This window comes from Macrobrachium nipponense, chromosome 9 (assembly GCF_015104395.2).
Source record: "Macrobrachium nipponense isolate FS-2020 chromosome 9, ASM1510439v2, whole genome shotgun sequence".
Classification (NCBI taxonomy): domain Eukaryota; kingdom Metazoa; phylum Arthropoda; class Malacostraca; order Decapoda; family Palaemonidae; genus Macrobrachium; species Macrobrachium nipponense.
In genome coordinates this window covers 23358181-23375503 of record NC_061110.1, presented here as the reverse complement: position 1 = coordinate 23375503, position 17323 = coordinate 23358181, and the positions used below count along the sequence as shown (strand labels likewise).

The 17323-nt window shown below is 36.5% G+C and overlaps 1 protein-coding gene across 4 annotated transcripts; it reads left to right on the top strand.

The window, feature by feature from the left end:
- Positions 1 to 562: 562 nt before the first annotated feature.
- Positions 563 to 16802, top strand: LOC135218675 (regucalcin-like). 4 transcript variants are annotated; one of them, XM_064255128.1, is made up of 8 exons: positions 563 to 680; positions 3445 to 3689; positions 4609 to 4821; positions 5307 to 5407; positions 5833 to 5947; positions 8215 to 8330; positions 12167 to 12345; positions 16487 to 16802. In XM_064255128.1, exons 2-8 carry the CDS (start codon positions 3521 to 3523, stop codon positions 16548 to 16550), a joined length of 957 nt encoding a protein of 318 aa, XP_064111198.1. In that variant the 5' UTR covers positions 563 to 680; positions 3445 to 3520; the 3' UTR covers positions 16551 to 16802. The 4 variants fall into 4 exon arrangements, with proteins under 4 accessions (XP_064111198.1, XP_064111197.1, XP_064111200.1 ...); XM_064255127.1 differs by having other exon boundaries at positions 575 to 744; XM_064255130.1 differs by lacking the exon at positions 563 to 680 and adding an exon at positions 1751 to 1931.
- Positions 16803 to 17323: the final 521 nt, after the last annotated feature.

Sequence of the window (17323 nt, the reverse complement as noted above, 5' to 3'; positions counted from 1 at the left end):
TAAAAATAGAATTGAACAATATATATATATATAATATATATATAGATTTTTTATATTAGAACTTGTATAAAATAGAATTGAACAATATATATATATATATAATATATATATATATATATATATATATAGTATAATAGAATACAATAGATATATATATATATATATATATATATATATATATATATATATATATATATATATATATATGTGTGTGTGTGTGTGTAGTGTGTGTGTGTGTGTGTACTATATATATATATATATATATATATATATATATATATATATATATATATATATATATATATATATATATATATATATATATCTATATATATATATATATATATATATATATATATATATATGTCAAGAAACACTAACAACACTTTCTAGCTAACCGAGATCGTTTTGGAACTTTAGCAGATGTACATGCATGTGCCATTGTATGGAAAGTAGCATTTACCTTGGCTCTTATTACATCATTACCTCTGCGATCCGTGACGTTGCATTTTCATTGCGTAACAGTCAAAACATCACCTCCTTCAGGCTATTACTCTAAACTAATGCTTAAGCAAGCCCAATGCACTCTGGACTGGGCCTCTTGTGAACTCAGAAGCATCACTCTTCGGCTGAGAAGCATTATCATCACTCGCAACTGAGAAGCATTATCATTGCTCTTGGTACTGAGAAACATTATATTTGCTCTTACGACTGAAAAGCATTGTCGTTGCTACGGCAGCCAAGGTATTTTTATATTTGCTGTTGCTTAGTTCGACTTTACTTGGTAATATTAAATTGCCTAAAAGGATACTTCTGATTATTTTTTTTTGGTAAAAAAAAAAGCTTTGAATTTCATATTATTAATGTTTATTCTTCTCTTTAACATAACCTACCGTATGGACACATTGTTTATTTGTTCATGAGTTGCTGTATATATATATATATATATATATATATCTATATATATATATATATATATATATACATAATATAATATAATGCAACTTTTTACTAGATACTTATGTAAGTGTAACAGCCACGTACAGTGCTCTCTGAACTCTCGAATTCTTCACACTTTTTGGATACGCTTGTCACTACAAAGCCTTAGATCCAAATGTAAGAAATGTGAAGCAATTCTCTTGCCCGGTAGCGGGAATCGAACCCACATCGCGAGAAATCACGATGAGGTCACGTTGTGGATGAATCTCTTGTCCCGTATAACCTTCGCAATATTAGCCGATAGGTATTCATACACTACAAAAAGTGGACCGTTTAGTACCATTATCTTGTATGCATTCTCATATTTCTTGGATATTAAGTCTTTCCTCTCCAGTACCTCCACTGTTTACAAACCTATCATTGTTAAAATAGAACTATCTGTCATTATATAAATTTTGGTTGAAAACACAGAGAAGCCCCAGTAGTGGAAAGAACTAAAGCCTTTCAAGTACCTACACACAGCCTACAGTCTTCAACAGCGCAATCGGATAAAATCGATCTAATCTGGGACCTAAACGATGAATTGTTCTTCTTTCTTCTCTCCTTGAAAAGAGTATTTTTACTCTTTATTTCTCTATACTTATGTTGTTGCACGCTCGTCCCTCGATTCTGCAATCGGTTAGAGTTCATCTGAGTTAGCTATTGTATCAGAGTACTATACATGGATGGACACGAGTCCAGTTTGGTGTAACGCCAAAACATAATGCTGGAAACTATGTTGTTCCCGGCCTCTCTTTGTTATTGATTGTAGAGTTTGCGTGGATTAACTGTGCTCCTGGAGAGGTTCTATAAACAGTGGGATTCTTAATACCGAATGAAAACACAATAACAAATAGTTAAGCGAAGAGAAACAGCTGTACATCTCGCTTTGAAGCGATGATGCCTTTCCTTGCGTCTTCACAAACCCATCGTGTTGCCAAGGGAGAGCAAATGTAAGCTTCACACTTCAGAAATAAGATAATGTACAAAACACCTTCATTCTCCGCTTTGTTGGACAATGGAATATTCGGGTCATGGACTCTTAAAAGTGACCAGCTATTACCTGACCATTAACGCCACTGATTAATTCAACAGCGACCTTCGTTGTTTCGTCAGGTTAGCACAACCGCCTCCATCTTTGTTGACGTACCAAACCATTGTCTGTATGAATTCAAGAGGCGACTTTGAAATTGTTTTAAATGTACAGTAGGTCTTAATTTCAAATGAAATATGCAAAATGGAAGTGTCGATTTTCCTTTCTAAGAATTGATGATAATTATGAAATCTTTTGACAAGAATACAAGATAAGAATTAGGTGGCAGGAATAAAGTAACTAATGACTGCGCAGCTGCAAAAAATAAGAATGACACACTAAGGTTAAAGAGTCTGTTACAGTGGTAGAATTGACAACTAATCTTTGATCTGAATTTGACGTAGTAATTTTGAAATGTTTTTCTGTTTGTAAATTTGTGCATTCAGTTACAGAAACGAAAATGATAGATCAGTATCAAGAACATTTCTTAAACTAACAGGAATAATTCCAATCCGATTCCATAATTTATCTAGTCAGGATAAAGAACCATAATTTCTATCGAGACAACTGCAATGGAGAGCACAATAATGAGAAACGTCAAAAAACAGTAAAATAAATAAATAAATATATAAATTAAAAAAGTCTGTAGTCAGGTTGAAGACGGGCATGATCGATGTCCATGTGACTTCTTCTTCTTCTAATTCGTCTTCTCAGCTTAATCTCTGATCGGGGTGGCAGTTTTTAATAAGCCTCCTCCAGGTTTTAGTATCACCAAAGACAGGGCCATATTTATACGTTTTCTTCGTGGCCAGATATCGCGGGATTTAATATCAGAAATTATATTTTACAAATATGAACCTACTTACGTTTAAGACTGCTATTTCATATTTCGAGTATGACTAGATGCGGCATGAACTTATGCTACTAATCCTACATTTGGCAACTCTATTCACCAAAATCGTCATCTACCCACAGCTACATTAACGCTTCTAAGTGATGCATCCCCTTCATGTCTCCTTTCACCTTCTTTGCCACGTTTTCATGAGTCGTCCTGACTGATCCTCACTGTTTTTGTTACCCGTACGATCCTTAATTCTTTAATTTCTTATTTTTTAGCTTCACGTAAACCTTTTCTGCCCTCCCTCAGATCTTAAAGACTACTTAGTCTAGAGGGCTGCCAATGGGTATGTTTATCATCCACCCTCCAATCATCAAACTTACTAAATTGCTGACCTCTAATCTCAGTAGTTTTTATTCTATTTAATGGTAAAGTTAGCCATGATCGTGCGTCTGTAACGATATAAGGCCGTGGTTAAAGTTTCATGGGCAGCGGCTCATACATATTCGGTGGCCTTGATTCTACACTGTACAGAAAGCTCGATTGCGCCAAAGAAACTTTGACGCGTTTTTACTCATTTTTCTTTTGTCTACAGATTTTGACCGAGCGGGCATCGAAGTCAGCATAAACTCGTTTTGAGACGCCTGCTAGCGTAAGGCATTGTAGCCAGAATGTCGTCGGAAAAACAGATGACTGTCGAGGTAGTGACAGCGCCGGCTGACTTGGGCGAAGGACCTCACTGGTCCGTCAAAGAAGGCGCTCTTTACTACGTTGACATCTTCAAGCAAGATGTCCACCGCTACCACCCGATGTCTGGCACCCATTCCAAGATGCGCATTGGTGAGGGACTTCTCAGTAATCAATGTGCCAAGAAATACGCATTTTAAACAACACCGTTCTTCATATTAGTGTAAATTATCTCGAGAGCAGAATTACCAAAAAACACGAATTTTAGATAACACCGTTCTTTATATTTGTGTAAACTATCTCGAGAGTAGAATGAAAATTTATTGTTCATCTATGGAAAAATCGCCCATGATAAGAAATATCTATATTGTAGTTCAAATAGCCTCCATCAATGTGTCAATGCTTGGCACTTTTACAGTAATTTTAAGGGTTTCAGCTGAGAGCAGAGGCTAGGGGTAATTTTATTTGTGATATTTTTTTCATATAGTGCTAAAACTTCAACTAGCAAAGGGGTAAGCCGTAAAATACAGATATATATTTTTAAATTTTATATAGTAAATAAAGCCGCTTTAAGGTTTACTTCTGAATGATAATCCAAAAAAAGCGACTGCTGTTTTTGACGTGGGACAAACTGAAATTGCGTCTGAAGAAAACAATAATGATGATAGAAATTATTAGAAGTGTGAATTCTATCAAGAGACATTTGTCTTCTTTCATAAGTAGCCCTCTAAAGAATAACACTAAAATCAATTTAATCTTTGAAACTTGGAGTATCAGAGGAATTGCTGCAGTAAAAGCCGATATGAAAACCAATTTTCTTTGCCCATAAATCTCCCAAAAACAGACACTTGTAGGTACAGAAGTTTGACCATCGCACACAATTCCACGAACTATCTAACTTCTTTTTATATTTTATGTAACATTGAAATACGACGGAGCCCCAGTCATATTTTGAGCTGCAAAATAAAGATTTGCTTGTCTATTTCTTTTAAATTGAGCTTCAAAACTGATGTAACTGGAAGACTGGACTTGAAATATAGACTCAACAGAATGTTCTATCTTTCGTCACCAGAGGGAGGGCCAGTCACGTTGGTCGTACCCCACGCAAAAGTCTCCAAGACTTTTATCGTCACTGTTGGCAGAGATCTAGCTGTGGTGACCTGGCCTGATCCTTCTCAGGATTGCGTGGTCACTTCTTACAAAGTCCTGTCGTCAGTGGATGCCCAGTACCCAGACAACCGGTTTAACGACGGGAAGTGCGACCAACAAGGAAGGCTTTGGGCAGGTAAGTATATATATATATATATATATATATATATATATATATATATATATATATATATATATATATATATATATATATATATATATAGAAAGAGAGAGAGTGTTGATTTCTTTGAAAGTCTCTCTGTAACATATATACGCAGCGTAGCCTACAGTTGTAGCTTTGGTTAAAACCCTGAAGGAAATCTACGGCAAACCCAAAGAACCTCAAGGTTACGAATCCATTAAACTTCGTATTACTTGTGTCTAGAAGTTTGGAAGTTTACACTTTAATGTAAGGGTATCAGGTGGTTAATTTTAATTTCGATGTCATAGCGTAAAATACAGTATAGCCATTCTTCTTTTAAGCAAGGGATACAGTAGAAAGCGTCTCACTTTCACTCGTTTACATCGTGTGACTTCAGAAGGCTCTGTATGGGACGGGGCTGAGGTAGAGCCGTTACATGGGGTACGATCTTCTTTTATTTAATTTTTCTTTCCTCTCAGGCACTATGGGAGCGACGGATGTGCCGGACAACGAAAATCCTCATCTCGGCAGTCTTTTCGTTCTGCACAACAATGCCACTGTCACGAAGGCAATTGAGAAGGTCAGGAAGTTGACACTTTTCAGTTTTCGTCACACATGTTTGTGTGAAGGAGTTTTTAATCAAGACAGCATGAATATCGAAATGAAACTGTGTTAAGTATGACGAATTTAAGAAATAATTATCAAAGGGAAAATAAAATTATCTCTGATGATGCTATGATTTCAGCACATAATCAACTATACCATGCATGTCTCTATACCTGAAAGCCTTTTGTTCATTAACTTTTAACAAATCAGTGTTTCAAAAATGTAACTGAAATGGCAAAAAATTAAGTTATTACAATGATTATTAATAATCTAATGTAAACCTTCTCTTTCACTTCCAACTACTTTTTAACTATAGAATCCACAAGTAAGGTGCAGCACCCCACCCTTTTCGGTAAGCTCACGTGATAAAACTCCATAACCTTATGCAAATCTAAACAGGTGTCCATTAGTAACGGTCTGGCTTGGAATAGTACCAGTGATACATTCTACTTCGTCGACACTTGTGAATATAAAGTGGAATCATTCAACTGCGACTTTCAACGAGGCGTTCTCAGTAAGTGCAAATTAATAGGCCTAGTACAGTAACTTCCAGAAGTGAAGCGACAAATTTCAGAGGATTTCGTTCGAAATCCACTAACTGGCAACTACAACTCGTAGCTGAAAAACTTTTTTCTAAAGCTCTATCAAGCAAAATAAAGTTAACGTAAGAAAAAATTACAGTAATAGTAATTATTTTAAAGTATAGTAATTACTTCAAACTATAGAGACGAAACAATCTGAAATTTTCGTTCAACACAGGATTACCAACATTACCAATGTATATTTCGAGCAATGTGGAAACAAATATTTAATATCATAGTGTCTTATCAATTATTTTAGCGAAGATGCATAAAACCATACAAGTATCAATAGAATGTAAAGGGAAAACCTCTGGGACATTAAACATAATCAACCATGAATGTACCTAGATTCAACAGGGAAGTTGGGTGTGGTTGGTAGTTTTGATTCTAGCTTCTAGGACCGAACAGAAAACACCATCTTCGAGAAAGTCTCTAACTGCTGCTGCTACATCAGGTGACTAGGCCTAGTTCCGGGCATAGTAAGGCTTATAATGCAGGGCCATTGTCTTTATTTAGGCAAAGATAGAACCATCAGGACCGACACCAGGACCTGTCCTTGCACCTGGGAAACAGACTCGCTATATGAAAAATAAGAAAGACGGTCGCAAGCAACCAGAACACCCGTAAAATCACCACCTGGTTAAGTAGGGAGACGACAGACCCCAACCACCCCTCCCCCCTTCTACCTCTACCTCTACCCACAATCCTAACCCCACCTTTTTCACTTCAACCTTTTACCTCAAATCTTCGAATCTTATTCTAACCAACCGCGAAATTTAAGACTAAATTAGCGTAAGTGGGCGTATCATAAGGGAGTGATATCTCCCAAATTCATATTTCCACGGACAAACAGTAATCAGTTCTATCCAGTCAAGCATTATTGTATAACAGAAATTTATGAGTTTTCTGGGGATATATATATATATTTATATTATTAATATATATATAATATATTAACTTATATTATATAATATATATAATAATATAATACATTAAATTATTAATATATATATATTATATATATTATAATAATATATACAATTTATATATATATATAGATATATATAATATATTATATATTATATATAATATAAGACACGTATAATATATATTTATATAATTAATATATATTATATATATATATATACACTATTATATATATAATATATATATATATATATATATATATATAGATAGCAATATATATAAGAGCCCGAGCATGACCAATAGGCCTAGTGCTCGATTCGTAAAACGGGGCTCTGGTTATTCCAGACTAAATAAAAAGGTCCTGAGAGAGAGAGACAGAGAGAGAGAGAGAGAGAGAGAGAGAGCCATAACAGGAGATACTCGAATTAAAATAATGCTCGCCAAGCATAATCACACACCGGATCGTATGGACAAGAATAGTCTCACTTATGCACTAAAAAAATAAAATGGTAGAAACCTACGAAAATACTTGTTTGGTGCGACCCTGAACGCAATTCCACTTGCAAAAATTTGCACAATTGAGGAATTCGATGAAATTATTATCTAACAAGCTGGAAAATATAGTTCCTTGATTCTTGAAATAGGCCTAACCATGTAGCCAATGCTAAACGCGCATATAACTTGGATTTCGTTTTTTTTTTTTTTTTTTTTACACTAACTTGTGTCTTATTTACATTTCATTTAATCAGATGCTAAACTTCTCTGTGCTTTATCAAAAGAAATCATAATAGCTTTCGAAATAACGCTATAAAAGTCGAGAGTTAATATACAAATCATATTAGACCAATGCTTATGCACTCGGTTCCTGCTGCCACTCTATGGTGAACACTTGATTATCACACATTGAGAGCCGCAGATATTTCTATGGAATTTTTTTTTTTTAAACAATTATTGAACTAATATTGATCATTCACAGGGGAAATACTTTCTGTGCTTATACAGTTAATCTCGATAATTAGAATAAAATATACTAACTGAAAACCCCATGCGTTTCTAAAGAGTACGATCAATTCTGAGATTTGTCGCTTCACTTCTGGAACTTACTGTACTACAAGGAGTCAGTGAACAATTTGCTCTGTCAGAAGAGCGCTTTCATCGTTTGAATAGACCTATTTTATTACATAATTTGAGCAATAAGCTGGCATCAGAGGCTATGGTAATTTATAATCTTCTGAGTCTGTCTAGATCTAATAGAAGAATGTTAATTTTCCAGGCAAAAGGAAAACGGTCTATGACTACAGGACCAACGGTCTCTATCCGTCGTTTCCTGACGGGATGACCGTGGATGCGGATGGTAATTTGTGGGTTGCCTGCTTTGGAGCTGGAAAGGTAAGAATTATTATTATTATTATTATTATTATTATTATTATTATTATTATTATTATTATTATTACTTTTTTTATTTTTATTTTTATTATTTTGCTCTATCACAGTCCTCCAATTCGACTGGGTGGTATTTATAGCGTGGGGTTCTGGGTTGCATCCTGCCTCCTTAGGAGTCCATCACTCTTCTTACTATGTGCGCCGTTTCTAGGATCACACTCTTCTGCATGTGTCCTGGAGCTACTTCAGCCTCTAGTTTTTCTAGGTTCCTTTTCAGGGATCTTGGGATCGTGCCTAGTGGCTCCTATGATTATGGGTACAATTTCCACTGGCATATCCCATATCCTTCCTATTTCTATTTTCAGATCTTGATACTTATCCATTTTTCCCTCTCTTTCTCTTCAACTCTGATGTCCCATGGTATTGCGACATCAATGAGTGATACTTTCCTTTTGACTTTGTCAATCAACGTCACGTCTGGTCTATTTGCACGTATCACCCTATCTGTTCTGATACCATAGTCCCAGAGGATCTTTGCCTGATCGTTTTCTATCGCTCCCTCAGGTTGGTGCTCGTACCACTTATCACTGCAAGGTAGCTGATGTTTCTTGCACAGGCTCCAGTGGAGGGCTTTTGCCACTGAATCATGCCTCTTTTCGTACTGGTTCTGTGCAAGTGCCAGGCATTCGCCTGCTATGTGGTTTATGGTTTCATTTTTTGTATTGCACTTCCTACATATGGTAGAGATGTTATTTCCGTCTATCGTTCTTTGAACATATCTGGTTCTTAGGGCCTGATCTTGTGCCGCTGTTATCATTCCTTCCGTTTCCTTCTTTAGCTCTCCCCCCTCTGTAGCCACTGCCATGTGTCATCGCTGGCTAGTTCTTTAGTCTGTCTCATGTATTGTCCGTGCATTGGTTTCTTGTGCCATTCCTCTGTTCTGTTTGTCATTCTCCTGTCTCTGTATATTTTGGGTCTTCGTCTACTTTTATTAGTTCCTTCTTCCCATAACACTCTTTTAGCCACTCGTCTTCACTGGTTTTCAGATATTGCCCCAGTGCTCTGTTCTCGATGTTGACGCAGTCCTCTATACTTAGTAGTCCTCTCCCTCCTTCCTTTCGTATTATGTATAGACTGTCCGTATTTGCTCTTGTGTGTAGTGCTTTGTGTATTGTCATATGTTTCCTGGTTTTCTGATCTATGCTGCGGAGTTCTGCCTTCATCCATTCCACTATTCCTGCGCTGTATCTGATTACTGGCACTAGCCCATGTGTTTATGGCTTTTATCATATTTCCGGCGTTGAGTTTTTGAACGTTGAGTATCGCCTTGAGTCTCTGCATATATTCTTTCCTGATCGTGTCCTTCATCTCTTGGTGTTTTATATCCCCTCCTTCCATTATTCCCAGGTATTTGTATCCTGTCTCATCTATGTGTTTGATGTTGCTCCCATCTGGTAGCTTTATTCCTTCAGTTCTTGTTACTTTGCCCTTTTGTATGTAGACTAAGGCGCATTTTTCTATTCCAAACTCCATCCTGATGTCCCCAGATACAATCCTTACGGTCTGGATTAGGGTATCTATTTCCTTGATGCTCTTACCATACAGCTTGATGTCGTCCATGAACATCAGATGGTTAATTCTGTTGCTCTTTTCTTGAGTTGGTAACCCGCATCCATCTTCTGTAGTACTTTTGCCATGGAAATCATGGCTACTACGAAGAGTAGTGGGGACAGTGAATCGCCCTGGAAGATCCCTCTCCTGATATTAACCTCTGCTAGTCTTATTCCAGAGCTTGTAAGTATTGTATTCCAGTTGCGCATTGTATTTTTGAGGAAGCTGATGGTGTTTTCCTCTGCCCCATATATTTTCAGGCATTCTATTAGCCATGTGTGTGGTATCATGTCGAAGGCTTTCTTATAGTCTATCCATGCCATGCTTAGGTTGGTTTTCCTTCTCCTACTGTTCTTCATTACCATTTTGTCTATCAGGAGCTGGTCTTTTGTGCCCCTACACTTCCTTCTGCAGCCTCTCTGTTGGTGGGGGATGGTGTTTGTCTCCTCTAGGTAGTTGTATAGCCTTTCACTGATGATACCTGTTAGTAACTTCCACATTATTGGTAGGCAGGTGATAGACCTATAGTTACTGGCTATATTTCCCTTACTTTTGTCTTTTTGTACTAAGGATGTTCTTCCTGTGGTCATCCATTTGAGTGAATGGGGATTTGAGATACAATGCTGGAGTTGTTCTGCTATTCGTGGGTATAGGGCCTTGAAGTTTTTGAGCCAGTATCCATGGACTTCATCGGGACCTGGGGCTTTCCAGTTTGGCATTTTCTTTAGTTGGTGTCTGACTGTGTCTGTCGTGATCTCTGTGAATCTTTGTTTTATTCTCCCTGTTTCTTCTTCCTTGACTTCCTGGAGCCATGTTGCATGTTTGTTGTGTGATACCGGATTGCTCCATATGTTTTCCCAGTCTCTTACTTGGTTCGGCTTCAGGAATTTCTTGGTGGTTGTCTTATTCCCTGTTAGTTGGCTGTATAGTCTTTTCTGGTTAGTTCCGAATAGTTATTTGTTTCTGGTGGTGTGTATTATGCCCATTATTTCATTGAACTCACTGTTTTCTCCCTTAATTTCTTGGCGTTGTAGGCTTTCATGGAGGGGTTTCTTTGTTCTCTCTGTATCTGGCTCCATCCATTGTCTAAATCTTTTCTTTTAACCCATTCCGTCCTCTCTGTTACGTTCGTCGGTGTTTCTTCGTGTTTCGTTGTTTGATACCTCATCATCCCTGTCGTCTTCTGTGCATCGTCTCTCAGTTCGTCTTCGTGTAATTCGTTTGTCGTGTGACATTTCCCTTTCCAGTTCTTCTCTTTCTGTTGGGGAGAGCCAGTTCTTTTCTTTATGTTCCTTAACTGGTCTGCCAGCCTCTGCTCGGTTTGGGGGTGTTATTCCTCTCATTCCAGATGTTGACAATCTTCTTCTATATCCTCTCTCCATCGGGTTGCTTCTGATGTAGCATCTCCATATTCCTTATTTTCTTCTCTTGAGGAAATTATGGTAAAGATCCTTTCCCAAGGAATCAACGCCGAGGAGAGCGGTCCCATCCAACGACTGACCAGCCCAGTGTCGCTTAACCTGTCGATCGACGACCTCCCACTCCTGCCACGGCGCCACATTATCCTCATCATTATTATCTTATTATTATTATTATTATTATTATTATTATTATTATTATTGAAGACGTCTGCAATGACGCTGTATCTGGAAGTTCGTAAGAATCACAAGAATTTTATGGCAATTTATTAGATATTCAGTAGCAAAACTAACCAGAAATAAAGATATAAAGGAAACAACCGAGTTGACTAACTGCTCCAGCCTTGCCCGCTTGTTGATCCACCCTCGGAAAAAGTACTTTAACACGTCATGAGTCATCGGTGGTGGGAGCAACACCTCGAGACCTGTACTCATTTCGAAGTAAGCAAAAGTACTTTTTTCGGAGGGTGGATCAACAAACGGGCAAGACTGGCTCAGCTAGTCCACTCGGTTGCTTCCCCTGTCGACAAAAAACAGAAAGATGCAAAATAGTCATTCAAAATTTTACGGGAAATTATATCTAAAAAAAAAATAAACACGATAAAAAAACAAACAGAAATGTGGAATAACTACGGTGTCAATTGATACCAACTGCAAGTTTAGAAAAATATGTTCAGAGAAGCAACGTTTTTCACACGAGGTATGGGCAAATAACTAACACGCTACTTGCTTTTAGAATTTACTACACTACAAAGGTTGTGGCAATTTAGATTTTATGGTTTAAAGAAGAATGAACCTCATGAATTACTTCAGGTACATTGCATAGAGCCATCTAGCGGAAAAGTGAAAAAGTGCGTCGACTTGCCAACCAACAGCATAACATCCGTCTGTTGGGGAGGTCCCAAGCTTGACCACCTCTACGTCACAACCACGAAGAAAGGTCTGACAAAGGACCAGCTTTCGGCACAACCTCATGCTGGGGCTGTTTTCAGGTAAGTTGTCCGGAGCTGACTTTGCTATGAATGAATGAAATATAACATTGGTGTTACATATTAAGTATGAAGCCCTGAATTTTAACAGGTAAGAATGTGTAGTGTCTGAATTGAACCACGCAAGAGAGTCATTTAGCCTGATGAATAAAAATCAAGCATTTGCTTAAAGCAAAAGCTTGTAAGAAAAAGCAAAAGCTTGAGTAGCAAAAGGTAGCAGAAGCTTAGGCAAAAAGTAATTGCTTAAAGTCTTATGAATAAAAATGATCAGCGTTTGCTACCTTTTGCTAAATGGATTCCGAGCTTTTTCTTAGAGACCCAGCCACGTGGTTCTACTCATTTGTTTTAGACATTCTTAACCGGTATACGGATAAACGCAGAAGCTCATTTGAGTTTTCTGGTTAATTTGGCTTTGATTACCAGTCATTTCAGGCAGAATGAGTTTATTTTGAATGAAATATGGAGCAAGAGCATTATAAATAATTCTTGAAATAAATGTTAGCTTTTCCCGCCTTTGTTACATACTACTGGTGGATGTGAATTCTTACTATACGTAATTTTAAAACAGCAGATGTGCTGACTAATTATGTGATAACAAAAGTTCTAATATTACTGTGCAATTACTATATCGGCAATAGGAAATGGTAGGAGCAAGGTCCTTTAAATATACTCGGAGAGGTCGGCTCATCAGTGAGTTACACACATGTGGGCTGAGCTTTTGTGACGTCAAGTTTCGGAGACGGTGGCCGAGGTTTGACCTGACTAGAGGTAGTCTTACTTGGTCCAAGGTATATAGAATATACCTTGACTTGGTCTCTGTCATGTTTATTCACTTCCAGCAGCCATGCCTTCCGTTTGTGCTGTATTTGGATGCCATAATAATAGCAAAAAGACCATTAATATGGGTATTCGATATTTGTTTTCCAAAAGAAGAAAAAACAAAGAAATAGATGCATGCTTGCAAACGTGCAGACAATGTTAACTGGAAGCGTGCTCTAATTTGTTAAGTCCATTTTAAAGCAGAGGACTATGCTGAAAGTCTTTTTTAAAAACCCATGTGCTGACAGGAATGTCTTCATATTTGCTGCTGCTCCCCATTTGATCAAGTTAATTAGAAATCATTTTCTGGACCACGGTTTTCTTATGGAAGATGGAAATAGTGTATCTGATGCCTGTGTCCGTGAAATGCTAATGAAAACCGTATCAGAGTATGCCTTAGCATATAAAATTAATGAAACACATATCAATGTAAGTGGTTTACAAAGACAGCATGTAAAGTATGCTGTACAGCTACTTTCAAAGTCATGTGCTAAGGCATTGTATTTTTTAGGAGAAAGGGACTTACTAGAGAGCAACAATTGGAAGGAAACTGCCGATTTTACAGCTACAGTGAATGAATGGTTCGATGTCAAGTTCCTCTATGATGTTCGGTGACATAAAAGCTCGCAATGCATGGGATAAATTTGGATAGCCAGAAAAGTGCTCTACAAAAAATGGTTGATGCTATGCTGGGAATGAGGGTAAAAAACCAAAATTTAATTGCCTTTACAAATTCCAAAAAGGTGTGATATTATCTTGCCACTCAATCAATGATTGGGCTACATAACATGCTAAAATAGAGTCATGACATTTCTTTTATTATGACACGGAGATTAAATCAAAACTGTCTTGAAAGTTTTTTGGATGCATTAGGCAGATGAGGGGTTCTCATGATCATCCCAATGCAGTTAATTTTAAATACAGATTTAAAAACTTTTTGCTAGATAGGGATATTGAACTTGTTAGCGATAAGGCAAACTGCGACAAAGGAAATGAAAACCTTCACCCGTTATCCCATGAAATGGTATCATCTGGACGTGATGGAAGCGGAATTGATAAATCTTTCCATGACAGGGAACTGGCCTTATAAATATGTATGACAAACATCATTTTTAGAGACCTGGAATTTGATGTGGATCTTAAGAATGACGAAATGTTCTCTGAGGAAACAGAATTTGCTAAATGTCAGAAATTAGGAGACACCGCGGGATGTGTTATCGAGGAAGAGTCCTTAAGATATATCGGTGCATATGTGGTGGAAAAGTTTTCCTTTAAATATCCAAATATAGGGTACATTGTTAACAGCAAGACGTCAGAGACGTGGGTCCATTATATAAGTGAAGGAAAACTCTATGCACCATCAGACGTCTTTTTTTCTAAACTGAAAATTTGTAGAGGAATTTTTACAGCAATTCATGGCTATGGTAGACCATGGCTGCTGAAGTGAAATCTGCTGTCACTGGTCTTCCTGACGAGGTTGTGGAATTTTTTTGGTAGAAATATCAGTGTTTTTTAGAATGCGGCACCTCAACAACATTATCGACATGAGTAAAAAGAAACAGAGGAGTTGCAGGAGTACAGTAAGAAAAACCATGAAAACAACAACTTTGTTTTTCCCCTCGGGGTCCACACCTGGCTCGGTGAGAAACAAACTCGTGCATATCTCAATTCCATCACCATTGAACTGTAATCTTTGTTCTGTTAATCTGTTAGGATTAAAATGAGAGTTCGTTGTACCAAAACAACTTTCTCCATGTTAATCCTTAACTCGTTGTGTAGGATTTAGTACCAAGGACAACTTTCTCTACGTTAATCCATACCTCTTTGGTTAGGGATAAGGGACAGTCAATACATTACAGTATTTGCGTTCCCTTGAAAGGTACCTCTATACCCTAGAACTTTTTGTTTAGATGCATCAGATTATTATGAAACTTTGCTTTATGGTCTGCCATGAGGAAAATCTGTACTTTAAGTAAAACAAAATAAAAATATCTATACCTTAAGAAGTATTTTTTGCATTGTGTTACTATGTATATCTGTCAGAGGTAGTGCTGTCAGGGGAGACTGTTCGTAGCGTGACGTCATGCGCAGAGGAACGTATTTTCGCTCGCTGATGAGCCGACCTCTCCGAGTATATTTAAAGGACCTTGGGTAGGAGTGTTTGTGGTAATTGTTGTAGTAATTAAGAACTGTTGCAGTTGCAGTTCTTTTATCTGCTGCTTAGGTAGAGTATCTTATTAACATAGATAATGTATTATATATATATATATATATATATATATATATATATAGTATATATATATATATATATTATATATATGTATGTATATATATACACATATGTGTGTGTTTGTGTATACAATGTAAACTTAATATATATAGTATATATGTATATTATACATTTATATTTATAAACAGTATAGTGTATCTATCTATCTAGATATATATATATATATATACATATATATATATATATATATATATATATATATATATATATTATAGTGTATATATATAAATGCATGTATTATATAGGTATACATAAAGACACTATTATACAATAATAATATATATATATATATATATATAGATATTATATCATATATATGTTTACACACAATAGAAATAGAATTATATAACACCATACAGTAATTTTGATTTTTCCTTTAACAAATTTAAAGAAAATCTACCTTCATGTGAGGTTCATTGGAGCTTCAAGCACCTCATGAGCTCCCTTAAACTTTTGTAAGCTATTGCTTAGAAGCATAAGCAATTGCTAGGTTTTATTCATAGGAAATGAAGCAATTGCTTATCATTTCTAAGCATTTGCTTGAACTTAAGTATTAGCTGTAAGCATTTCCTACTAGCAAAAGCATTTGCTTTGTTTTATTCATTGGAAGTGAAGCAAATGCTGTACAATCCAAGCGAAAGCATTTGCTGAACGTTTTATTCATCAGGGCAATTAAGTCAATTTTTTTGTTAACCGAGGAATGAAGTTCATTACAGACACATTGTTTTTTTTTTCCAAAAAATCATCATGGACATTAGGTGCTTGATTAGGCAAGAAATGAGGAGAACCGAGAAATTTTCTAAATGGGAAAATGCGAAGAAACAGAACTAGAAGTGGCGTTGGCTCTAGTTTTCTTAAAAGAAGAAAAAAATGCTCCGACATATTTAGTACTGATGAATATTAGTACTAAATACATGACCGATTAAGAAGTATACTCCCATTTTATTTGGCTTTGAGAAAATGTTATCAGTGGCACATTGTTTTGACAATATTTTAATCTTCCTTTTTGCCTTCTTCTTCTCCATCTTCCTACAGGGTAACCGGGACAGGATCTCGCGGCTTTCCAGCTCCTGAATGCAACGTCACTCTTCCCAAATAGAATCTGGATCATCATTCAGCACCTCTGTCATTGCCTTATTTTATATGATTTAAAGCTATGATCTACAAAGGAAAATGCGTGCTCTTCTCATACTCATCAGTTTCCTTATACAGATAACATGTCTTTTAACATACTCTGATTTTAATTGATATAACGTAAAAATCTCAAGGAACATATTGAAAATGTATGTTGTTGATTGATGTGTTTTGAGAGAGAGAGAGAGAGTTCTGTAAGCTTTTAATTTGTATGGAGTACTATACTCTGTTTTTTTTCATCTGTCCATCCGCCTGTGGTGTTTTTTTTGTATGGTAACACTGCGTCCCGGGCTTTAGATAGTTACATTCGGCTCACATTCAACGATTAATATATCCTATTTCGAATATTAACGGTGTAATTCGCATTCAGTAAATTATTAAACACTTTTTCAGTTGCAAATGTACACCCAGATATCCTTTTATCTAACCTAACACTTACAGACAGCGTAACTATTTACCGGGACGCAGTGTTTTACCATACACAACACCATTGGCGGATGGACAGATGAAAAAAAAACTGAGTATAGGTTTTAACGAAAAGCTAATCGTGAAGCGTTCGTAAAAGCTTATCCCTTAAGGTAAAGCCAATATTAAAGATAGGGATAAGGTTAATCTTGAAGAGTTGTATACTTAGCAATATCTCAATCACTCATAATTCTGTAAAGAACAAGAATAATGTTCTCACGAGGACTTTTGTCTCTTCCACTATATATCTCTAGGTCTATTAAATTATGCCCT